Consider the following 26,761-nt stretch of genomic DNA (forward strand, 5'->3'; position numbering starts at 1 on the left):
CAGTTAGTGTTCGATAGTGCGCCGCGATATCACAGTCCCGCTATAAGTCGCTGATCGTCGCTATTACTAGTATTAAAAAATCAGTATATATCCCATATTTTGTAGATGCAAACCAATCAATATACGATTATTGGGATTTTTTTTACCAAAAATATAGATATTGGCATAAATTGATGAAGAAATTAGATTTTTTTTAAAAAATTGTATTGGATATGTTTCATGTCAGAAAGTAAAAAATTTAGCTTTTTTTTTCTTCAGAATTGTTGTTCTTTTTTTGCCGAGCTCAAAAAATAAAAATCGTGATCAAATACCACCAAAAAAAGCTCTGTTTGTGGGGAAAAAAAAAGGACATAACGTATTTGGGTACAGCGTCGCATGACTGTGCAATTGTCAGTTAAAGTAACGCAGTGCCGTATCAAAAAAATTGGCCTGGTCATGAAGGGGGGTGAACCATCCTGAGGGCAGGTGGTTAAACTAACTTCATAAGCATAATAAAAGGCATCCAGCTGCTCATTACATGTCAAAGACAGTAGTGAACTTACTCCAGAAGTCGCCAACTCCAAGACCAGAAATGGTGGTGTGGCGTCAGCTTGTAGATTCGCCCCAACGCGTTTCATGCCAACGCATGTCTTCAGGGGATGCTAGTGAGCCGAAATCGACATTCTACACCCTAAAGTAGAACTATTAGCAAAACTTTTTTTCTCATGTTGGACATAGTAAGGGAGGGTTAAAACCCCGGTCAGACCTTACTTTGTGCACTGGTGCGCAGTCATGTTGGAACAGGAAGGGGACATCCCCAAACTCTTCCCACAAAGTTGGGAGCATGAAATTGTCCAAAATGTCTTGGTATGCTGACGCCTTAAGAGTTCCCTTCCCTGGAACTAAGGGGCCAAGCCCAATCCCTGAAAAACAACCCCACACCATAATCCCCTCCACCAAATGATTTGGACCAGTGCACAAAGCAAGGTCCATAAAGACATGGATGAGCGAGTTTGGGGTAGAGGAACTTGACAGGCCTGACTTCAATCCGATAGAACACCTTTGGGATGAATTAGAGTGAGCCAGGCCTTCTTGTTCAACATCAGTGCCTGACCTCACAAAAGCGCTTCTGGAAGAATGGTTGTACATTCCCATAGACACTCCTAAACCTTGTGGACAGCCTTCCCAGAAGGGTTGAAGCTTTTATAGCTGCAAAGGGTGGGTTTACGCAAAGGTTACCTAGCACGTCTACAAACTATGGAATTGATTTATGGAATTTTTATTTATTTAATTTCTTTTTTTTACTAGTAATGGCGGCGATCAGCAATTTTTAGCGGGACTGCGACATTGCGGCGGACAAATCTGACAGTGAGTGACACTTTTTGGGGACCAGTGACAACAATACAGTGATCAGTGCTAAAAATAAATGCACTGTCACTGTATGAATGACACTGGCAGGAAAGGGGTTAACACCAGGGGCGATCAAATGGTTAAGTGTGCTCCTAGGGAGTGCTTTCTAACTGTGTGGGATGGAATGCTGTGACTGGGGGGAGACAGAGATCCGTGTTTCCTGCTTAGCAGAAACACAAGATCTCTATTTTCTTCCCTCACAGACCGCCGTTCTGCTTCTCCTCTGAATGATCTGCAGGTCCTGGCGACTGCTGGACCCGCTGATTGGCTCCTGTTGTCTCCAATCCCAGTGGGAGCAGGTTGCGGGCAGTGCGTGCCTGCCCCAGACCTCATGCACAAAATCAAGTAAATGGACGTGATTTCACGCTGCCCGGCCGCCCTGCATTGATTCCCCCTGCATTGATTCGCACTGTAATAAAAGTTTAGCATCTCCCAGGGCAAGGTTAGATGAAGAGTTGGCACACCGCAGTCTTCAAGAAAGTACTGTTACTGATGACAGTCTTTCCCCTTGTCTTGTACCTGCACCGTGCTGATTTACTCACTGTCTCTGCTTCCTCCTTCCTGCTGCCTCTCCGGCATGAATCTCTCCACTGCCTCCTGTGATAGGGTCCTTCTAGGCCAGGGGTGGGGAACCTTTTTTCTGCCAAGGGCAATTTGGGAATTTATAAAATCATTCGGGGGGCCGTACAAAATTATCAACTTAAAAATGCGCCTATTGTATTTGGTCAAACATTTAATTAACTCACCCCTATTGTGATGGCTGCAACAGCTTCTCTTTGGTGAGGTGTGTGATGTTAGCTGGTATTGATGATGTTGCTACTGGCAACTGGTTTTCCAGGTTTGCGTCGGTCAGTCTTGAGCGCAGTCAACTCTTTGTGGTGGTAAGTTTTGAAAAGAACTGCTGGTGGGTACATCTGGCTGGTACTGCTGGCGGGTACAGCTGGCTGGTACTGCTGGCTCAGGCTGGTACTGTGCTGTGGGTACTGCTGGCTGGTATGGCTGGCTCAGGCTGGTACTGCTGTGGGTACTGCTGACTCAGGCTGGTACTGTGCTGTAGGTACTGCTGGCTGGTACTGCTGTGGCTACTGCTGGCTCAGGTTAGTACTGCTGGCTGATACTGTGCTGTATTTACTGCTGGCTGGTACTGCTGTGGGTATTGCTGTGATTAGTGGCCCCCTTAATGCAGAGTGATTAATGCCCACTACACTACACTGCCCACTACACTGAACTACACTGCCCACCACACTGCACTACACTGCCCACCACATTACACTTCCCACCACACTGCCCACTGCACTGCACTACACTGCCCACCACACTGCACTACACTGCCCACTACCCTACCCTACACTGCCCATTACCCTACACTGCCCACTACACTACACTGCCCTACACTACACTGCCCACTGCCCTACACTGCCCACTACACTACACTACACTGCCCACTAAACTACACTGCCCACTGCACTACACTGCCAACTAAACAACACTGCCCACTGCACTACACTATACTGCCAACTACACTACACTGCCCACTGCACTACACCACAATGCCCACTGCACTACGCTACACTACACTTCCCACTGCACTACACTACACTGCCCACTACACTGCCCACTGCACTACACTACACTGCCCACTACACTACACTGCCTACTGTACTACACTGCGTTACACTACCCACTACACTACACTGCCCACTGCACTACACTATACTGCCTACCACACTACACTGCCCACTACACTGCCCACTGCGCTACACTACACTGCCCACTGCATTACACTGCCCACCACACTACACTGCCCACTGCACTACATTACACTGCCCACTACACTGCCCACTACACTACACTGCTCACTGCACTACACTGCCCACTACACTACACTGCCCACTGCACTGCACTACACTGCCCACTACACTACACTGCCCACTGCACTACATTACACTGCCCACTACACTACACTGCCCACTACACTACACTGCTCACTGCACTACACTGCCCACTACACTACACTGCCCACTGCACTACACTACACTGCCCACTACACTACACTGTCCACGACACTGCACTACACTGCCCACTACACTACACTGTCTACTGCACTACACTACATGGCCCACCACACTACACTGCCCACTACACTGCCCACTGCGCTACACTACACTGCCCACTGCACTACACTGCCCACCACACTACACTGCCCACTGCACTACACTGCCCACTGCACTACACTACACTGCCCTCCACACTACACTGCCCACTGCACTACACTGCCCACTGCACTACACTGCCCACCAGACTACACTGCCCACTGCACTACACTGCCCACTGCACTACACTCCACTCCACACTACACTGCCCACTGCACTACACTGCCCACTACACTACACTGCCCTCCACACTACACTGCCCACCGCACTACACTGCCCACCGCACTACACTGCCCACCACACTACACTGTCCACTGCACTACACTGCCCACTGCACTACACTGCCCACTGCACTACACTGCCCACTGCACTACACTGCCCACTGCACTCCACTCCACTCCACTCTACACTGCCCACTGCACAACACTGCCCACTGCACTACACTGCCCACTGCACTACACTGCCCACTGCACTACACTACACTGCCAACTGCACTACACTGCCCTCCACACTACACTGCCCACTGCACTACACTGCCCACTGCCCTCCACAATACACTGCCCACTGCACTACACTGCCCACCACACTACACTGCCCACTACACTACACTGCCCACTGCACTACACTGCCCACCACACTACACTGCCCACTGCACTACACTGCCCTCCGCACTACACTGTCCACTGCACTACACTGCCCAATGCACTACACTACACACTACACTGCCCACTGCACTACACTACACTGCCCCCCACACTACACTGCCCACTGCACTACACTGCCCACTGCACTACACTGCCCACTACACTACACTGCCCACTGCGCTACACTACACTGCCCACTGCACTACACTGCCCACTGCACTACACTTCCCACCACACTACACTGCCCACTGCACTACACTGCCCACCACACTCCACTCCACTCCACACTACACTGCCCACTGCACTACACTGCCCACTGCACTACACTACACTGCCCTCCACACTACACTGCCCACTGCACTACACTGCCCACCGCACTACACTGCCCACTGCACTAGCCTTTACAGTACACTGTCCTACCCACAGTATTCCTATACTGACCCTAACTGCTCTGCCCTAACTCCCTCTGTCTGGCTGTGTGGCTGGCTGGCTGCTGACTTACTTGAGATCCTGCTTGAGGAGAGGAGGAGAAGAGACGTTCGCGGTTCAGAGGCGGAGGCGGGACTCCAGGAGCATCCCATGCGCATGTGCCACCCAGGATCTGAGAAAGGCCAGGCCCCCTGCTGCCCCACATGACCCTATTCACCCAATAACAGGGCGCAGCCTGACAGGGGACATGGCGGCCTGGAGTGCGGGGACACCATAGCGTCTCGGGAGTGAGTAGGCGGCACAAGATTTCGCCCACCTAAATTTTGCACCGCACCCCCCATGCTACGCCACTGATGGTAGGGCCGGCCCTGGGCGCCCCCGCCCAGGATCGGCCATGCAAAGCGGGGACAGTGTCCTCAGTCTGGGGGTCGGATCAGAGGACTTTGCGGGCCAACTAACCCAAGCTCCAGCCCGAGGTTCACCCCTACAGGGGTTCCTCAAAGGCCAGCTATCCTGAGCTCCAGCTTCAGCCCGAGGTTCAACCCCATAGGGGTTCCTCAAAGGCCAGCTATCCCGAGGGCCAGAAATGTTTTTTTCCTACTCTCCCTTCTAGTAGCACACACACTAGAGGGTGCCCAGAAGCAAGGGCATCCCATAAGAAAAAGGGGAAGGGAAAAAGGAACAAACTTGGACAGGGCTTTTTACAACAAAAAATAATTATAATTATTTAAATGTATATTTTTGATACATTTAATTTAAGTATGTACACAGCAAATATACATCCTAACTACAGATCCCTGCAGTTAGCAAACACAACATATTTACATGTGTTATTTAAAGGCATTTGGTTGCCAGAACACCTCCCCCAAAAGGGAAGTCCTCCCAGGGATTTAGAGCAGACAGAAATGTCAATGAAATCCATTCACTTGAGCAGGAAGACAGCTGTCCATGAAGATACCTGCAACATAGGAAACAGAGGGAAACACAATCCTCATACTTACAATAGAGTTGGGCTGAACACCCCCCGATTCAGTTTGCACCAGAACTACCAAACATGGAAAAAGTTTGGACCTGAACCGAAAATCATATTGAAGTCTATGGGACCCGAACTTGAAAAATCAAAAGTTCAAATGTTTAAGGCTTATATGCAAGTTATAGGCCATAGAAAAGGGTATGGGGGCCCGGGTACTACCCTGTGGGACATTAATCAATGCAAACATTTTTTTTAAAAGAGCAGTGATTTTCATGATGCTTAAAGTAATGCAATAAAAATGAAAAATTCCTTTAAATATAGTGCCTGGGGGGGTCTCCTTAGTCTGTCTGTAAAGTGGCGCATCTGTAGCATGTATAGAACCCGCTGCAGCAAAACTGACATACGTAACGAAAAAAACAAAATGACATACCTTACCAGACCCACATCTGAGCATTCAGCCTGGCAGGCAAGGAAACAGGGAGGGGGGGGGGGCGATCGAGCACCCCTTCCCTCCTGATCTATCAGCCACATGCCCTCAACATGGGCGGGTTCTTTTTGGTGGGCAATGCTTTTTTGGCTGGCTGGGCTGACAGGGTGGACTTCAGCAGCCAGCTTCTCCACAGGGACATTTTAAGCTGGGCTTGAATCTCTCACCTCCGGCCGTGGCTCTTCCTCCCTTCTAAACCACTGTGATTATCTGGCCTCTCCCACAGGAGTAGTGGTAGACACCTAACAGGCTGTGGGCCTGCATGCCACTAACCCCTGAACTTCCTCCAGCCGGCTGGGATTCCTCCCTGCATTCCTCGCATAGTCCAGATGACAAGTTCACAGCATAGGTCACTAGTGGGCATCAGTCCTTGGCTTATTTTGTTCTTTTTTATTAGGGGATGATAACTTGGTTGGGGTTGGGGAATTATGGGATGCCCAACTTGAAAATGTTCAAATGCAGAAATAAAAGATCTTCTTCCTTCTTCCTGCACAAACTTGGTTCTTTTGTACAGCACCTGCTGCTCACTCCTGGTGGAACTAGCAGTATATTTCTAGTTCAGCAAAGGCCCATTACAGACAGGAACTCTCAGTCTCTTGACAAAGTAGTGAAGTAAACAGCATAAAAGCTCTCCTGCTTCCCTGTGGCGACTGATCCCAGCTCCACTTGCCTGCAGAATGCTAGCCCACCTGGCTGCCACCAGCCACGCCTGGTTGCTCTTCCTCACTGTCCTCCCAACTGACTCTCTGCCCCAGTGCTGCCTGACTGGCACACACACACACACATGGAGATCTCCCAGGGCAAGGTTAGATGAAGACTTGGCACACCACAACCTTCATGAAAGTACTGTTACAGATGACAATCTCTCCCCTTGTCTTGTCCCTGCATCGTGCTGATCTACTCACTGTCTCTGCTCGCTCCTTCCTGCTGCCTCTTTGGCACAAATCCACTGCTTCCTGTGAAAAGATCCTTCCAAGCCAGCTTTCCTGTGCTTCCAGTCTGAGGTAAATCCCTGGCAGGGGTCCCTCAAGGGCCACCAACAGCCTCTTCAAATCACTGTCTCTCCATCTTCCACCCGACTCCCCTGCTGGCATGGCCCTTGTCTATTTATGGGGTATCCCAGTTCCCTGCCAGGCCCACTCCTGGGGATTGGTTGAGAGCCCATACATTTTCAAGGCAGCTCCTCCTCACCTCCACCCACTAGTTCTAGAAGGTTCTCCAACTTTCCAGATACCAGGGGGAGGCAACAGAGAGCTGCCAGGATGAGTCATCCAGCCCTGGCCTTGAATAACCCTAACCCAATTTAATGACTCGGGTCTAACCCAGAGCCAACAGTGCTTTTTCCTGCACTACACTTCTAGTTGCACACACTAGAGGGAGGGTATGGACACGGTATTAAGCCCAATCCGGAGAGTCTTGCATGAATGGGTTTAAGTGCAACCTAGCACTATCTTCCACAATGTGGTGGTGGACATGGTCGCACGGAATGAGAAGAATCAGATGCAACTGTACCAGTTACCAATAAGTATGTACAGTACCTGTTTATCTCAAGGAGGAGACCTGCACTAAGGAAGGTGGCTCAGGATGCAGCAGCCTTAAAGCAGGAAAGAGCCTCCACCAAAAAGGACTCTCCCCACTCTAAAGGGGTGAGAACCTCTCATGCAGGGATCCCAAAGAGGACAAGAAATGCTGGCGACGCGGCCGTTATGGACATATTCCAAGAACTGTGTCCAGGCTGACATTAAATTAATGGTTCCCAATGCAGAAGGAAAAACCCTGGGACCGGCACTTTAAAGTCCCAGCAGGCATTAAGCCATGGCCATACCCAGCCTAATGGTATCTGCCCTGGTTAACCGGCAAGAAGTTCCATGCTTGACTGACACAGGGTTAGAGGTCACTGTCATGGAATATAACTTTTAAGGAACAGCGGTTTGGGGGGTACAGAAGCAATTGGATTCCTGCTGGTTGTCCCTCAGAGTAGCCAATAATCTTCCTATCCTGGTTGAAGGCATCACCTGGGTGAGTATTCAAAAAGACCTCAGCTTTCACATCTACACTTAAAAGCAAAAAAAGACAAAAGTAATTTTTTTTCTGCAGGAAAGAAAATTGTCCTTTTAAGGCCGTTGGGAAGAAGTGATGTATGATGTCGCTCCCGTCCTCCAAGGCCAAAGAGTGGAGTGGGGGCCAGCTTGCCCTCAGTCAACTTCCTGCCTAGGACTCCATCAGACCGGATCAATCAGCTACCGACGGCTCTGGTAAGCGGGGAAAATGACCGGGAAACAGCAGGAGGGGGGCACCTCTCCCACCGCCCATAAAAGTGATCTGCTGGGACTACTTTTATGTTAAAGCGGACTGCCCGCTGTTTAAAAAAAAAATACTGGGGTTATGGGAGCTATCTGCCATAACCCCCGTATTTAACGTCAGTAAAACTGCGGTGGGCGGTCTGTAAGTGGTTAAAGAAGCCTATCTGGCTTCTAACTAATACAATATTTCACTTTCTCCATCAGCTCATCCCCCATAGCTATTACCTTTTGTATCAATTGACCCTCCCTCTTAGATTGTAAGCTCTAACGAGCGAGCGGGTTCTCTAAATCCTTTTGTACCAAAATGTATTGTAACTGTAATGTCTGCCTTCATTTTGTTAAGTGCTGCGCAAACTGTTGGCGCTATAAAAACCCTGTATAATAATTGTTGGTGGTCCGCTTGACTCTTCCCTTTATAGCCTCTGGCCAATTATTCAGTCAGTTCTGCATAAAAACAGGCCTGGGAGAGATGATTCCCCACAATACACAACACTCAGACAGTTTGGTGGGTGAATCACGATCGTCCGCCGTGAAGGGAGAAAGGCAGGCGGCTGATGTAAACAAGCCGCCTGTCATTCTCCCCTGTGTAGGAATGGTGATCATACGGTTCTACTATGTAGGACCGTTGATCACTGTTCCTACACCAGTAGCCATGTCCAATCACAGTAAGAAGCATGCCCCTAGGGACACACTTAACCCCTCCTTCCCCAATAAAGTTAACCCTTTCCCTGCCAGTGTCATTTTGCAGTAACAGTGCATATGTATAGCACTGATTACTACAGTAATGTTACTGGTAACCCCAAAAGTGTCAAAAATGTCAGTCAAGGGTCCGATCTGTCCGCCGCAATGTCGCAGTACCGCAAAAAAAATCGCAGATCTCCGCCATTACCAGTTAAAAAAAAACACCAAAAATGACAGAAATCTTTCCCTTAGTTAGTAAACGCAATAACTTTTGCGCAAACCAATCAAAATACACTTTTTGCGATTTTTTTTACCAAACATATGTAGCAGAAAACAAATTGGCCAAAAATGTTTAAAAACATTTTGATTTTTACATTTTTTTTGGAATTTTGCAGTAACAGTGCATACTTATAGCACTGATTACTGTAGAAATGTCACTGGTAACCCAAAAAGTGTCAAAAATGTCAGTCAAGGGTCCGATCTGTCCGCCGCAATGTCGCAGTCCCGCAAAAAAAATCGCAGATCGCCGCCATTACGCGTTAAAAAAAAACAACAAAAATGACAAAGATCTTTCCCTTTGTTAGTAAATATAACTTTTGCGCAAACCAATCAAAATACGCTTTTTGCAATTTTTTTTACCAAACATATGTAGCATAAAACAAATTGGCCGAAAATGTTAAAAAATTTTGATTTTTACTTTTTTTTGGGGGGGAATTTCATATAAAAAAATGTGAAAAATATTGTTATTTTTGCAAAATTGACGCTCTTTTTTTGTTTATAGCTCATGATCAAAAAATCGCACAGGTGATCAAATACCACCAAAAGAAAGCTCTGTTTATGGGAAAAAAAGAACGTTAAATTAGTTTAGGTACAGCGTCGCACTACCGCGTAATTGTCCGTTAAAGTCACACAGTAAAAAATTGCAAAAAACCCCCTGGTCAGGAAGGGGGTAAAATCTTCTGGGGCTTAAGTGGTTAAACCAATCACTATAAAGTGGGTAGCATCGGATGGTATGGCTGTCAGTAGAGATGGCACATCAGATACCACTTGCATGCTACAATCAGATATAAAACTAAAAACTTTTTTTGGCTCGGTGCCAATCTTACAAAAAACTTTTGGCCTTGTGCCAATCTATGAAAAATCTTGACCAGAGGTTCCCCTCCTTCAATAGAGGATACCCCTAAAATATCACTCAAAGTATCCTTGCCGTTAATGGCAATCTATGTTTTGCCTAATAAAACAGTGTGTTTGTTCATTGCTATTATTCTCCCTATCTTACGAGATAAGCACAAATGTATAAATGGCAAAACTTCAAAAAATTCTATATATAAAAAAAAAAAAAAAAAAATTGTACATGTGTGGGAATGCTGAGACCCATAGTGCACATACTAGCTCTGTGCAAAGTGTGACTCCCTCCCTAGGAATGTATCAGGGTTCAAGGTTTACAGATACTGTGAGATACTGGTGTCAAGTGACCGCGATAAGAACTATATCTGCAGCAAGGAACGGGCTATTGTGAGGTGAAAACTTTTCTTTAAATATACCTTCGGCCAAAAGTCTGTTTAGTATAGGCCTGACTCCATCCTCCTCTTAAGGGGGGCATATAATCATCCTACATCCAGGGGACTTATGTAGAAATTTCCTACCCTTTGCTCCGTCTTTCTGATAAAGCCCTTGGAAATGGGTGCTGACAGGTTGTTTTTCTTTAGGCAGATAAAAACAGTCATCCGCATCTTTTTCCTATTCTATTATACCAATACAGGGCATTAATAAACCAATTCTCCCCGCCTTTTCCATGTACTTCATATTTTATTGCAGGTCTCCCAAGAAATATGGGAAAACCTTTCTGTCACCTAGATCAGTGGTTCTCAAATCCGGTCCTCGGGACCCACTAACAGGCCAGATTTTAAGTATTACCTTGGGGGATGCAGACTAGAATACTGCAATCACTGAGAAGCAAATGAGATCACCTGTGATGTAATTTAGTTATCTTGCAAACCTGGCCTGTTGGTGGGTCCCGAGGACCGGATTTGAGAACCACTGACCTAGATAGTCTCTTTACTAAAAATCGGACGGACTACAAAACTCTCTTTCTGGTGATTTACCTGTCTCCTAATGTCTCTTAAACCTTCAGTATATTTCACAAAACAATATACATTAATTCTTAACACTTCTATGCGACAGAAAAAGAAACAAACGAAAGAAAAAGATCTGAGTCACATGGGTTACAATCGGTCAGTCAATTTTACAGTAATAATCTGACTGTCGCTGTCAGGTCCGGTCTGTTGTATTTTCAGTCCGCAGGTGCAATTTATACAAGTCATATACAATTACATTACACAGCTTCAATATATGTCAAACCAGTAATATGGTGCTTCAATGCAGTATGACCGTCTTCACTAGTGCCTCCCACTCTGTCCTTTGACTGGTTTTAAGTCTGATACAATACCGGCATTAACCTTGTCTCTAGACAAAATGGGCCTGGACCACGTTCATACTCGGGCTTGCCCATATCTTATTGATCTCCAAATGTGGTTTGCTTAGTTGACATACAGTGAAGTAATAAGTGACCAACCGGTTTATACACACTTACCAATTAAAACCTCTGGGTCACACAAACAAATGATCTTATACTTTAATCCTTATAACTCTATGCGATAGGAAGATATAAGCAAAAGAAGATTTTACACAGAATTGACTGACATTTATTTGTTCTTCGCTGAAGAACGGGTCTTCCCCGAAGACCCCCAGGTTTCCCTGAAACCACTTTAAAAAAAATTCTGTCCTTTGAGAAGGTTACAATGTCTCCCTGAGACGCTTATTTCCTGATATGCTCCCGGAGGGTATTCTAGGTTCAAGGATTGGAATTGTGGTCAGAGTCTCGGACCTCTGGACAGACAGACAAATCAAAAGTGTCTTTACTCACCAGGCGGCCGAGAGTTGACCCTCCAATCCCGGACGAGCCCCCAAAACTGTTTGTGGTTCGTTTGACCCTTCCCTTTATAGCCTCTGGCCAATTATTCAGTCAGTCAGTTCTGCATAAAAACAGGCCTGGGAGAGATGATTCCCCACAATACACAACACTCAGACAGTTTGGTGGGTGAATCACTTCTCGGAAGTTTATTGAAAAAACAGAGTCTATAGGGCTTTTGAAAAAGAGGAGGAGGTTACATTGGATTCCCATATTAGGAAACAGCAAAAACTCATATTTTATTGATTAGTACAAAGTTTGAAAATTATGCTTAAGTCATCATGAGTGTAATCATACTTAAAGATGTACTTTGAATCTTATGTAAAAATAGAGCTACGTGTTATAGAAACTTTTTTTTTTTTTTTTGTTTTAAAACTGTGCCTGATTTCCAAACAAAATACAAAGTTATGAAGGTGCTAACTCAGTTCTGGATACATATTTTATATTCTAATAATGCTAGGCTATTCTTTTACAGTTTGGACAAGATGCACAGCTGAAAATGTAAATATTTGTGGTTACAAAATAAGCCAGCGTTTCAGGTCTTTAATATGTTGAGGTAACTGCAGCAATTTCCCTTTCTCTCATATTTGCATATGTTCTTTCATTATTTGAAGATTCATTAGGTGGCCTGCAAGGAAAATGGTTAAACAAGGAAAGCCATTATTTCTCCCTGAGATATATCAAAGACTCTATAATACTGGATAACTTTATATATAAAATAACCTAAAATGATTACAGCTGTGTATTACAGGGCAGAACAATGTACCTAAAATAGATAAACTGTCTATACTTGTTAAGCTCATTTGTTTTTATATTTCTTTATTAAATTTTCCAGGTAAAAAATTATTTACAACACTCCAATCGCTGGAGAATTTTTTCATATACATTTTACACATATTACCTTTTATCCCTTTTTTTTTTTTCCCCCCCTCCCTTCCTTATCCCTCCCCCCCCCCCCCGTCTCTTCTTATCATTCGACTCCTATTATTTCTCTGTATTCCCTTGTGTCCTTAAACTCTTGCCACTCATCCCAAATCTCCTCTTCATTCCCCTGTTCTTCCTCCTCCCAGGTCCTCAGCTGCTCCAACTTTCTTATTTTCTCTACTTTTAACAGCCATTCTTTCCTGGAGGGGGCCTCTTCTTTTTGCCAATTAAAGGGAATCAAGCTCTTAGCTGAGTTTAATAAGTGAGGGAGTAATGTTTTTTTATATTGTTTCACTGACATATGGGTTCCATGAAACATGCATTTCCAAGGATCCAAGGGAATATCTATTTTAGTAATTTTACTTATTAATTCTATAACTTCACTCCAGAATACTTTAATTTTTGGGCACTCCCACCATATATGGGCTATAGTCCCTACCATCTGACATCCCCTCCAGCAAAGTCTTGAACTCTCTACCTGAATTCTTCCCATCTTATCAGGAGTGTTGTACCACCTTGTGATCAGTTTATAGTTCATCTCCTCCGTGTTGGTGTCTATCGCGGATTTATGTACTAATTGAAGGCTCTTATCCCACTGTTTGTTGTTACTACACGGGCCGAGGTCTCTTTCCCATTTTTCTTTTAATGTTATTCCTCTCTCTTTTGTTATTGTTAATAGTATTTTATACACATTCGAAATATTGTTTATTATCTTATCTTTAAGACATAATTGCTCAAGAGGGCGGAGGTCGTTTTTATCTCTCAATGGCTGCGGTAGTGACAATGTGAAGTGCTTTAGTTGGATATACCTCCACTCATTTATCTTCCAGTTTTCTTTCCTTTGTTTCAGCTCCGCCAAGGTTATAATTTTCCCCTTCTCTACTATATCCCCTAATTGTGCTTCTCCTTCTTCTATCCATTTACCCAATTCCTTCTCTTCCCCTGGTGCAAAAAATTTTGTGCCCTGTAACGGGATCAGTGGTGAATTGTGTTTCCAATTTTCTTTTTTATGTATATTATCCCAAACCTTAATAGCATGTCTTGTGATTATATGCGTGTTAGTGTCCAGATTTCTAAACCTCTCAGGTATCCATATAACTTTTGCTAGGTGTGTACCACTCATCGTGCTTTCTATTACCACCCAATTTCTATCATTATTTTTTTTTGTCCATTCTATCACCCTTGTGAGTATTGCTGCAAAATAATAATTTTTAAAGTCGGGTAGGGCTAGTCCCCCTTGTCCCTTACCTTTACATAGTGTAGTGTACTTTACCCTTGGCTTTTTGTATTTCCAAATAAAGCGGGATATTAATCTTTTCAGTGTTTTAAAAAATACTTGAGGTAATGAAATCGGAATCATCTGGAATTTATATATAATTTTTGGCAGGATTATCATTTTTATCGTATTTATTCTCCCTATCCAGGAAAAAATTCTCGGAGATAATCTATTTAATTCTGATCTTACTTCATTCAGAAGTTCTAGAAAATTTGTTTTGTAGAGTTTTTCTGGAGTTGGGGTTAATTTTATCCCTAAGTATTTAATCTCATCTTTTCTCCAGTTAAACTGAAATTCTTTTTTTAACATCTCCTCTTCTTGTTTAGGGATATTAATATTTAATATTTCTGATTTTTTTTGATTAATTTTTAAATTGGATAGTTCTCCATATTGTTTCATTATTTTAATTATGTTGGGCAAAGTAATCCTCGGATTACTTATGTAGAGCAGGATATCATCTGCAAAGGCAGATACCTTATGCTCCACTTGTCCCACCTTTATGCCCCCGATGTCCACACTATTTCTAATAGTTGCCAGTAGTGATTCCAAAGATAAGACAAATAACATCGGAGACAAGGGACATCCTTGTCTTGTTCCATTGAGCATTTTAAACGAGTCTGACAAAGTTCCATTGACCTTTACCTTTGCAGTTGGTTGATTATACAAAGTTTTGATCCAGGCTAACATTCTAGGTTTTATTCCCAACTCCACTAGGGTGTTTATCATGAACTCCCAGTCTACCCTGTCAAATGCTTTTTCCGCATCTATTGACAGAAGTAGACTGGGAGCTCTGCTTTTTACCATATGGTCTATCAACAGTATAGTTTTTATCCCATTGTCCCGTCCCTGTCTCCCCGGGATGAATCCTACTTGATCATTGTGTATCCACTCCCCCATTAGGTTCTTCATTCTAGTGGCCAAAATTTTTGTGAATAATTTAGTATCAACATTAAGTAGGGAGATGGGTCTAAAACTAGAACATAGTACCGGGTCTTTTCCCTCTTTCCGTATAACTGTGATTGATGCTGACAGGGCCTCTCTACTCATCTCGTACTGAGTCCCTATTCCGTTTATATATTCTTTAAATCTTGGGATTAAAATGTCCTTAAATTTTTTATAATAACCTATGGTAAACCCATCCGGTCCTGGGCTTTTACCTAGACTCATTTCTTTAATAGCTCTCTCTATTTCTTGTTCTGAGATTGGTCTTTCTAGGAATGTTAACTTTTCCTCATCTATCTTTGTCAATCCTGCGTCTACAAGGTATTTTTTGATTTTCTCCCTCCTTTCTGTTTCATTCCCCTGTATCTCACCTTTCTTTACTGCATACAGATTTGCGTAGTAGTTTTGGAATTCTTTGGCTATTCCTGTCGTTGTTTGAATTATTTCCCCATTTTTATTTTTAATTTTATCTACAAAATTTTTTCCTTTCTTCTTTTTCAGGATTTTTGCTAGGTTTTTCCCAACCTTATTACTTTCAATGTATTTTTCTTTTATGCATCTTTTCATTTCCTGCTTTATTTCCTGTTCTAGTAGATCTTTCAATTCTTCTCTCTTCACCTCAAGTAAATTATTTATTAATATATCTTGTGTATTTTTATGTTTTTGCTCTAATTGATGTACTTCTGTCATTAGCCTAATCTTATCTTTTATTCTTTCTTTTTTCCTTTGGGTCCCCTTTGAGATAAATATGCCCCTCATATAAGCCTTATGAGCTTCCCATACCATGTCTTTTGGTGCATCTTTTGTATCGTTTATTTGAAAATAGAATTCCAACTCTTTCACTATTTCTTTTTCCCACTTTTTATCTCCAAAAATCTCCTCATTTATTTTCCAAGCATCCATCCTAGGCCGCTCTTTCGCCATTTTTATTTTTACCATAATGGGGGTATGGTCCGACCAAGTCTTGACCCCAATCTCAGCCTCGCTTACCCTTTCGATCCACCTATGTTCGATTAGTATATAATCCAATCTTGAGTATGTTCCATGTACACTTGAGTAACATGTATAATCTCTATCTTTCGGATGGAGAATTCTCCAAATATCTGCCAGTTGATTTGTAAATAATTTTTCCTTTATTTTCTTTGCCTGTACTTTATTTATCCGTAGGGTTTTTGATGTGGTATCTACTTTAGGGTCGAGGCAGAGATTGAGGTCCCCTGCCAGTATGACTCCTCCTTTTTTAAACTCCATTAATTTTCCCAGTACTTTACCTAGGAAGTCTACTTGTCTCTCATTAGGGCTATATATATTTACTAGGGTCAAATCTTCATCTCCTATTTTTCCTCTTAGAAAGAGGTATCTTCCCTCTGGGTCTACCATTCTCGACTCGAGAGCAAATCCAAGGTCCCTAGAGATGCCAATGGCTACTCCCTTGGACTTCCTCCCGGGTGAGTCCGCGTAATACCAGGTAGGATGGCTCTTAGAATATAATCTAATATTAGTTGCATGAGATAAATGAGTCTCCTGTAAGAATGTCAGATCTGCCTTCGAATAACTAATTTCTTTTAAAATTTTTTTCCTTTTTTCTGGAGAGTTTAAACCTCGGACATTGTAAGATAATATGTTAACTATAACCATTGTTTCTTAATCTTCATTACTGTCTTTCTCTATCATCTCTTCAACTCTAAGGTGGCCATAAAAACTGTTCAACCAACACCAGGGATCCCTAAGAGATGGCATTAATCCCTCTGATTTTTCTTGTCTTTTGGGTTCTCTTAATTCTTGTATTTTCTTATAGGAGACGTTTTGATCTATTGACTTCTTTTTCCCTCTTTCTTCCCCTTTCCTCTTCCCACCCCTACCCTCCCCTCCCCCAACTATTCCCGGTCCCTCCATCAGGGTTGTCGATTCTCCTTCCTCCCTTTCCAATCGACTTGTGGCCGAGGTCGAGCTCTGCTAATGGTCACCGTTCCCTCCCATCTTCCCTACCGTAGGGTCTAATGGTGACGGCCCGCTGATCTCCATAGGGCCACCTGTTTTTTATTCTTACTTGCTCCTCCTCCCCTTCTTCCGCCAGCCCTCCCCCCCTCCCCCAATCCCCCCGGTCCCCCCAGTCCCTTTTCATCCTTTTGTTTTCATCTTTTTCTTCTGTTTCCACTGATTCAATTCTCCTTCATCAACTTCTTCCTCTGGGCACTCCTGGTCTGTCCAGCCTGGAATATCTATGAGTGGGATTTTTACTGCTTCACAAAAGTCTTTGGTTTCCTCTGGGTATCTAAGTAGTACTGTCCTCCCATCTCTTCTCACTCCTAAGCCTGCAGGGAAGTTCCAAAAGTATTGTATATCTTTTTTCTTTAATATTTCTACCATTGGTCTAAGAATGCGTTTTCTGTTAATTGTCTCTTTTGCCAGGTCTGGGAAAATCTGAATGTCCTCCCCGTCATATTTTAATTCCGGTCTACTTCTCATTTTCTCCCAGATCTGGGCCCTTGTCTCGTATTTATGGAATCTTGCAATCACATCTCTTGTTTTCTCTTTTGGTAGATTGGTTGGTTTACGCAACCTATGAATTCTCTCAAACTCAATTTTATCTGTGGTCGCCTTTCCCAGCAGAGGGTTAAATAACTTCTCCAGGGTTTCTTCTAATTTTTCTGTTGGCCCTTTCTCTGGTAATCCTCTTATTCTCAGATTTTTTCTACGATTTCTATTCTCCTGATCTTCGATTTTGTATAACATATTTCTCTGCTCCATTTTCATTTTTCTCATTTGTTCTTTTAGATTTTTTAGTTCTTTTCCTTGGGACTCCACCTTCTCTTCTATTTCTTCTACTCTGCCCAGAATATGCCCAAAGTCGGCGTGTAAGGTAGCCATCTCGGCTTTGATGGATCTTTCAAGGCTGGCAAACATTTCCCGCATTTCTGATTTTGATGGTGGATAATCTTTTTCATTAAATTTCTCTTCTCTATTCATGTCTCCATCCTCTATTGTTATACTGCTTTCTCTTGACACTTGTAGGCTTTCTTCTCCACTTACTCCTATATGCTTTTGATTCTTAATTTTCTTGGTTCCCTCTGTATTTTGTTTGGGTCTAACAACCGGTTGATCCTCTTGCTGTGTGTTTTGATCTTTTCCCTCAGGTGTCATGTATTTTTTAATTGTTCCTGGGCTTGCTGTAGTTTTTGGAGGTTTCCCTGCCACTTCCTTTGCCGGTTTACCTCTCATTGTGGATTCGGCTCTGGGGAATAAGCCCTCAGTGTAGCTTCCTCTTATGTCTCAGTATGAACTAAATATCATATATATCATTCAGTGATTCAGGTAAGAGAGGTCCCACACTTTTTGCACGACGGTCTCCCTAGTTCTTAAGCTATAGACTCACGCATGATAATATAGCTGTGCTACCAGGGGAAGCAGTTTGTTGAAATCAAACGTATGAAAACCCTGGTGGTTTCCCCTCTCACTCAAGCACTCAGACTCCCGCACATCTCTCAATGCGCGCAATCAAGATCTGAGGGGCCTCCGCACTCACCCAAGTGAGTAGAGTCTCGCACTTTTTCCAGGGCCGTTCAACTGGCTCCTAAGCATACACTCGTAAATAAATACTGTAGCAGTGCTTTCTAAGAAAGCTAGTATTTGAGATTGGTCATATAGGAATTCTGGGGGGTTTCCCCTCTCATTCAAACAGGCAGAGTCCCGAACCTTTTCAACACAAACCCACCTTCTCTTAAGCCTTATACTCATAGATGACAATATGTCTTTGCTTTCAGAGAGGGCCGGTATATTATATCCAATGAAGGAGGATTCTAGGGGGTTTCCCCCCTCCCTAAGTAAGCAGAGTCCCACACATTTTTTCCAAACAGTCCCGACAATTCTTAAGCTATACACTCATGAAAGATAATCTAGCAGTACTTCCAAGGAGGGCTGATATTGAAATCCTGTGCAATAAGTCCCGGGGGGTTTCCCCTCTACCATAAGTAAGCAGTGTCCCGCACAATTTTCAGAACCATCCCCCTGAATCATTAAACTGTAAACTCATAGATGAAAATATACAGATGCTTTCACAAAGGTCTGGGAATGAGATCAGGTGTAGTGCAATTCTATAGGGGTTTCCCCTCATACTTTGGTAAACAGATTCCCGCACATTTTTTCTCAACAGTCTCGTTGACTCTTAGGCTATATACTCCTGGGTGATAATTTAACAGTGCTTCAAGGAAGGCTGATTTTAGGATCCAACGCAGGGGGGTTCTAGGGGATTTCCCCTCTCGCTTAAATAAGCATAGTCCCGCACTATTTTCAGATAAGTCCCTCTGTTCTATTAAACTGCATGCTCATAGATGATAATAAGACAGTGCTTTTTAAGAAGAGCTAATGTTGAGAAATAAACGTACAACCTCTCTGGGGGGTTTCCCTCGCACTCAAGCAAGCAGGGTCCCACACCACTTTTCCATCACAGTCACATTAGCTCTTAAGTTATATAAGTAAGCAGAGTCCCACACATTTTTTCCAAACAGTCCCGACAATTCTTAAGCTATACACTCATGAAAGATAATCCAGCAGTACTTTCAAGGAGGGCTGATATTGAGATCATGTGGAATAGAATCCTGGGGGGTTTCCCCTCTACCATAAGTAAGCAGCGTCCCGCACAATTTTCAGAACCATCCCTCTGACTCATTAACCTATAAACTCATAGATGAAAATATACTGATACTTTCACGAAGGACTAGGAATGAGATCAAATGTAGTGCAATTCTATAGGGGTTTCCCCTCATACTTTGGTAAACAGAGTCCCGCACATTTTTTCTCAACAGTCTCATTGACTCTTTAAGCTATATACTCCTGGGTGATAATTTAACAGTGCTTCAAGGAAGGTTGATTTTATGATCCAACGCAGGGGGGTTCTAGGGGATTTCCCCTCTCGCTTAAATAAGCATAGTCCCGCACTTTTTTCAGATTAGTCCCTCTGTTCTATTAAGCTACATACTCATAGATGATAATAAGACAGTGCTTTTTAAGAAGAGCTGATGTTAAAAAATAAACGTACAACCTCTCTGGGGGTTTCTCTCGCACTCAAGCAAGCAGGGTCCCACACCATTTTTCCATCACAGTCACATTAGCTCTTAATTTATACACTCCAAAATGATGATAGTATTTTTAAGAAAGACTGTTTTGATATCGTTCATATGAAAATTCTGGGGGGTTTCCCCTCTCACCAGTCCCCTTCGGCTAATCTGTGGCGTCCCTTGTATAGTGGTATGGTGGGGATGATTACGATATCCAATGTTGCTGGGTCTCTCCAGACTGGATCCCTCCAGCACTGGCCCCTCGACGGTGTTCACTCCAATCAAACCTTCTCTCCTGATCCTGGACGCCGGCTCTCCCAGCTTCTCAGCAGCTCCTGCACTCGGCGGCCACCTCTCCAATACACAGCCGATTCCAGTCTCCCGGAGGGACCCAGGGTGCTCGTTCTCCCTCCTCCAAGCCTCAGGGGGGGTCGGCAACCAGGACCGGGTCGGGGCCTCCGGGTAGCGGGGTGGGTGGGGGGGCAGCGGGATCCAGCTAGGCAGGCATCGAGGCTAGGTGAGAGAGCATTCCCTCACATCTCTCTGGGCGGTGGCTCAGAGACTCAGCAGGCCGTCGGGATCAGCTCCATTAGCAGGCTCCTCCCTCCATCAGGCCTTGTTATAGAAACTTTTATCTTAAGATGAACCTTGATCTTCCAGCGTGTAGCTTTTTTAGTCATCATTATAAGAGAAAGCATGCTTTTTATAGAATAAAGAGAAAAGGGGCTGAATAGTCCCTTTTATATAGAAATGACATTGCATATAGGTCTCTAAGAGACCACCTATATTCCTTTCAATAATAATAATAATAATAATAATAATAGAAAAGCACAATCGTTCCCTCTTTCTCTCTCTTCTAAAGTTCAGAGGGATTATTATCTTTACTACTGAGGGGAAAACACCTCCCTCTTCTGTGCTTTGTACTCCTCCTTACTGATCACGCACAGCCTCGTCTTGCGTAGGAGGAGGTCACCCCTCCCAACTGCATTCTACCGCAGTGTCAGAGACTTTCAGTTTCATTTCTCTGCTGTCAGCCATGGCGTCTGCCGACCTGAGAGCTGAGCTGGAATGTTCCATCTGTTTGAACATTTATACAGATCCTGTAATGCTTAGATGTGGTCACAACTTCTGCCGGGTCTGTATTGATCGTGTGCTGGATACACAGGAGGGGTCTGGAGGATATTCCTGTCCTGAATGCAGAGAGAAGTTTCAGGATCGGTCTGCACTGCAGAGGAACATAACACTGCGTAACATAGTGGAGAATTTCCTGTCTGCTCAGCCAGATCTGGAGGAGTCCGGGGTCTTCTGTACTTATTGTGTGGACTCTCCTGTACCTGCTGTTAGATCCTGTCTACACTGTGAGGTTTCTCTGTGTGATAAACACCTTAGAGTCCACAAAAAGTCCACAGAACACATCTTATGTGACCCCACCTTGTCCATGGAGAGCAGGAAATGCTCCGTCCATAAGAAGATGCTTGAGTATTACTGCACTGAGGATGATACCTGCATCTGTGTGTCCTGCAGTTTGGCTGGAGAACATCGAGGACACCAGGTGGAGATGATGGATGAAGCTTTTGAGAAGAAGAAGGAGACACTGAGGAATGTTCTGCAGAAACTTCTGACAAAGATAGAGGAGACGGAGGAAAGAGTCCAGAGTCTGCAGGAACACAGGAGGAAAGTAGAAGAAAAAGCAGCTGGTGACACCGAGAGAGTCACTGCCCTGTTTAAAGATCTCAGGAGACATCTAGAAGACCTGGAGAAGGAAGTCCTGAGGGAAATCTCTGGGCGGGCAGAGCGGATCTCCATCTCCATCCGGGATCTGGAAATAAAGAAGGAGGAGCTGTCCAGGAAGATGGCGGACATTGAGGAGCTGTGTAACATGACGGATCCACTGACTGTCTTACAGGAATCAGACACAGGTGACTTGTGTGATACTGAGGATGGAGATAATGAGGACAGAGAGAGACATGAGAAGCTCCTCCATGATGGAGGGGGTCTGGATGTGGATGGGATATCACACACATTATCTGATATAATAAGAGAGGTAAATGTATACATCTATATACAGGGAGGTGAGGACATATTACTGGATGTAAATACAGCTCATAATGAGTTATATATATCAGATGACAGGAAAACTGTATCCAGGTCAGATATTAACCAGAAGCGCCCCAAAACACCAGAGAGATTTCTGGGTTGTGCTCAGGTGATCAGCAGTCAGAGTTTCTCCTCAGGGAGACATTACTGGGAAGTGGATGTTGGTGGGTCAGATCAATGGACGGCCGGGATGTGTTACCCCAGTATAGACAGGAGAGGATTGCCATCACTGATTGGGTGTAATACCAAGTCTTGGGGTTTGTTTAGTCATGATAATCAAAATTCAGTGATACACAACAGTAAAAAGATCCACTTACCCACTAATATCTCCAGTAACAGAGTCGGGATATATCTGGATTATGAGGCCGGGCGGATCTCCTTTTATGATCTGTGTGACCCGATCCGACACCTCCACGCCTTCACTACCACCTTCACCGAGCCCCTCCATGCTGGGTTATATGTATATAAAGGTTGTATAAAGATATGTGGGGGGAATTGGGGGACGTGAAAACTCCATCCAGAAACAAGTGATTTCACGGGGAAGAGGGATGCAATAGGTGGAATACTCAGCCAATAAGATAAGGCATTGTTAAAGAGGTTGTAAACTCGTTTGAGTTTTTTTTTTTTTTTTTACACCCTGCAAAAGAAAGACATAATGAGCTAATATGCATCGCATATTAGCTCATTATGCAATACTTACCTCAGAACGAGCCCCCGCCATGCCGCTCACTCACCTCTATGACGGGCGACATGTCTAGTAGCCCGTCTTCCGGGATCGAGGCATCCGGCCATCTGATTGGCCGGAGCCGTGGTGACGTCACTCCCGCGCACGCGCGCTAGAGCCGACAGTCACAGCACGGGGCTCTGAAGGAACGGCACGATCGGCCGTTCCTTCAGAGCGCATGCGCCAGTGACGTCACTGGCGACATGTAAGGTAAATATCTCCTAAACGGTACATGTTTAGGAGATATTTACAGTACCTATAGGTAAGCCTTATCATAGGCTTACCTATAGGTACAAGTTGTAGAGGAGGGTTTACTTCCTCTTTAAGGGCTTCAAATAATATTTTATTTTCAATAATTTTTATTGAGTTTTTAGAAACAACAACAAGAGTATGTAAAAGTATACAAAATATATAAAAGTATAAAAGAGTAGCAGTCAAAGCAAGCCAACCAGGAAGCTTGCTCCATATTTTCTGGTCCTGTAAAAGCCTTACCAGCTATTGGAGAAAAATATTTGAGACTATCTCTGACACCACTGGTATTATCACTACTCCGAATCCGGCTCTAGCTATCCTGTACTTAGGCTTGGACCGCGTTCCTCCCAGTCTGAGGGTGGTGACGACTCACATTCTGCTGGCTGCCAAAACTGTGCTTGGCAGGCATTGGAAACAGCCGTCCCCACCCTCTCACTCGGAAGTACTTCATCTAATCAACCTTCAATTTTCGCTCGAAATAATATTTTATTTTGTGAGGAAATACAAATTAATAATAGAACTACAAATAGATAGAAAGAGATGAAAATTGATGTAAAAATCTCAGGGGAAACATATGAAGAAATGATCCCGAGATTTACTAGTGAAAGGAAAAATTGGATTTTATCACTAATATAATGATATTACTATAATAATGTATGATTACTAGAACTGGAATGTGTCCTCAATATAATGTGTCCCCATAGAATGGTTCACCAATAGAATTCTATTGGATCACTTTTAACATAGATCTTAATATAATATATCAAACAGTGCTGTGATGATCACAAGTGGTAATGCCATTGTGGAAGGTGTACAATGCCTCGAGAAAAAAATCGTAAGCCGAAGTTCTCCTTTGCCAGACGTCACCTGTGGTGCATGCACAGTTGTGAACTTGTTTTGAGTCTATCATGCCTCTATGTCAGAGGCTGAAGAAAAGGCATAGTAGCCTTCAAAACATGTTCCCAGCTGTGCATGGCCCACAGGTGAAGTCAGGCGAAGAGCTTTGGCTTACGGCTTAATTCCCGAGGCATTGTACACCTTCAACAATCAGCATTGACACTTTCCATATCCATTATATAGTCTAGAGTTCCCTCTTTCCTTAAAAATATATTTTTTCAATAATAGTTTTAGAATTCAGTCTGTTACTTACTGTCATTGCGCAAATGTACTAATGTGTCAAAAGTAGTTGTTTTCCAGATGATGTGAAATGTTCTGCCAAGATCTTATCAAATTCTTAGAAATAAGATAAAAAGTCCCTTTGGCTTAGATTATCAAAATTCCAGTAACCGGTCATTAATCTCATATTATCCATCATTTTAATTGTCATGTTAACCTTTTGCTCATCTCCCTTAAGGGTTGAGTGAACCAATATGTCCTTTAAGTAATCAACAAAGAATGTATTATGTAATCTTTTGTTTGGGCTTGCGCTCGCAATAGAGCTACATGTTAGAAATTCTTATAAAAGCTGTAACCAAAATGTAATCTGTGTCACATATCTGTCGGAGGATATGTGAACCGAAAGCTGTAACCAAAATGTAATCTGTGTCACATATCTGTCGGAGGATATGTGAACCGAAAGCTGTAACCAAAATGTAATCTGTGTCACATATCTGTCGGAGGATATGTGAACCGTTGTATGGCTGTATGGCGAGTAAACATATGGAGACGAATGCAAACCTGATTGGATTAGATGTCCTTTATTTCAAGGCTCGAACATAACAGTGATCATCCCATCGCTTCTTTCCAGGTCCAGTCCATGTCCCCATGCTTGTGGCCAAGTCTGGGAGTCCACTTTGACTGACGGTTTCCTGGCCACATTATGCACATGCCCATCTGCCCCCCCCCCCCCACCTTTTATTAAATAAATTCATTATGGTTTAATGCTACACTATGGAGTGTCTGCGCCATATCTTTTCTCTTTTAGCCAAACTTAATATATAATTAGAAGGTTTTTTTTTTTGCACTACTATAAATGGCAACCACCTCCTTCTGCTGCAAATGGTTTTTAACCAGTTAGTTAGTTAGTAACCATGTCACCTGACCCCATTCATCTACTGGCCTGTAAACAAGGCCTAAAGGCATAGCTCCCAACTGTCCCTGATTTTGAGGGACTGTCCCTCATTCAGAACAAAGTCCCTCTCATTTGTCCCTCATTTTGGTCTAATCTATATAGGTGTATATAAAATGCACTACTTATCTATTAAAAAAAAAGTGTTTCCCACTATTCATCCAACTTCTAAATTGCTGCATTTGTAAATTTTAAAAGCCAATATAAAGTAATCGAAGTGGTACTCTTCTCTTGGACCTCTCTGCTGCCTTTGATACAGTTGAACACCGCCCCCCCCCCTCAAAAAACTCAATTCGCTTAATCCCCATGACTGCGCCCTCCGTTGGTTCGATTCTTACCTATCTCACCGCATCTTCAGTGTCACTTACAACTCCACTTACTCCTCTCCAACTCCTCTTACCGTTGGGGTTCCCCAAGGTTCTGTCCTTGGACCTCTACGATTCTCAATCTACACCTCCTCCCTGGGTCAGCTGATAGCCTCCCATTGCTTCCACTGCCATTTCTATGCTGATGACACCCAAATCTATCTCTCTACCCCTTTAGCTTACTCCATCAGTCTCCTCCCGCATCACTGTTTTACTAACAGACATATCAACCTGGATGTCACACCACTTCCTCAAACTGAATCTATCTAAAACTGAGCTCATAATATGTCCTCCCCCACGTGCCCCTTCCTCTAATGCCCTGTCAAGATCAATGGTACAACTATCAGTCCTTCCACACATGCCAGGGTGCTAGGGGTAACCCTGGACTCTGAACTGTCCTTTCAGGCCCACATCCAATCCCTTTCCAAATCATGCCGCCTTAACCTGCGCAACATCTCTAGAATATGCCCCTTTTTAACCAACAACACCACCAAGCTTTGAATTCACTCCCTGGTCCCTCATTGGATTACCTTTACATAGACTATCCCCCCCTTCGGATACTGCTGCAAGACTCATCCACCTTACCAACCGTTCAGTGTCCTCCATCCCTCTTTCCCAATCCCTCCACTGGCTTCCTCTCATCCAACAAATAAAATTCAAAGTACTAACAATAGTTCACAATGCCATCCACAACTCTGCCCCCAGCTATATCACTAACCTAAACTCAAAATATTAACCAAGCCACTCTCTTCAGTCCTCCCAAGACCTCTTTCTTTCTAGCTCCCTTGTCCCCTCCTCCCATTCTCGCCTCCAGGATTTCTCCAGAGCTTCTCCCAAACTTTGGAACTCTCTACCCCAATCTGTCTGACTGTCTCCTAATCTATCCATCTTTAGACGATCCCTTAACTTAGCTTCTAACTAATAAACTGTTTCACTTTCTTCATCAGCTCATCCCCTACAGCTATTACCTTATGTATCAATCAACCCTCCCTCTTAGATTGTAAGCTCTAACGAGCAGGTCCCTCC

The 26,761-nt window shown here is 43.8% G+C and overlaps 1 protein-coding gene across 1 annotated transcript in view; it reads left to right on the top strand.

Annotated features, from left to right (window-relative positions):
- Nucleotides 1-26,761, top strand: part of LOC309553062 (uncharacterized protein) — a gene marked incomplete at both ends in the record, with an annotated part of 78,451 nt that overhangs the window by 10,343 nt on the left and 41,347 nt on the right. The window contains 2 exon segments of the mRNA XM_082253960.1: nucleotides 21,244-21,781; nucleotides 26,683-26,735. Coding sequence (XP_082110086.1) covers nucleotides 21,244-21,781; nucleotides 26,683-26,735 — 591 coding nt within the window.

This window comes from Pelophylax lessonae, assembly GCF_965119305.1.
Source record: "Pelophylax lessonae genome assembly, chromosome: 4".
Classification (NCBI taxonomy): Eukaryota; Metazoa; Chordata; class Amphibia; order Anura; family Ranidae; genus Pelophylax; species Pelophylax lessonae.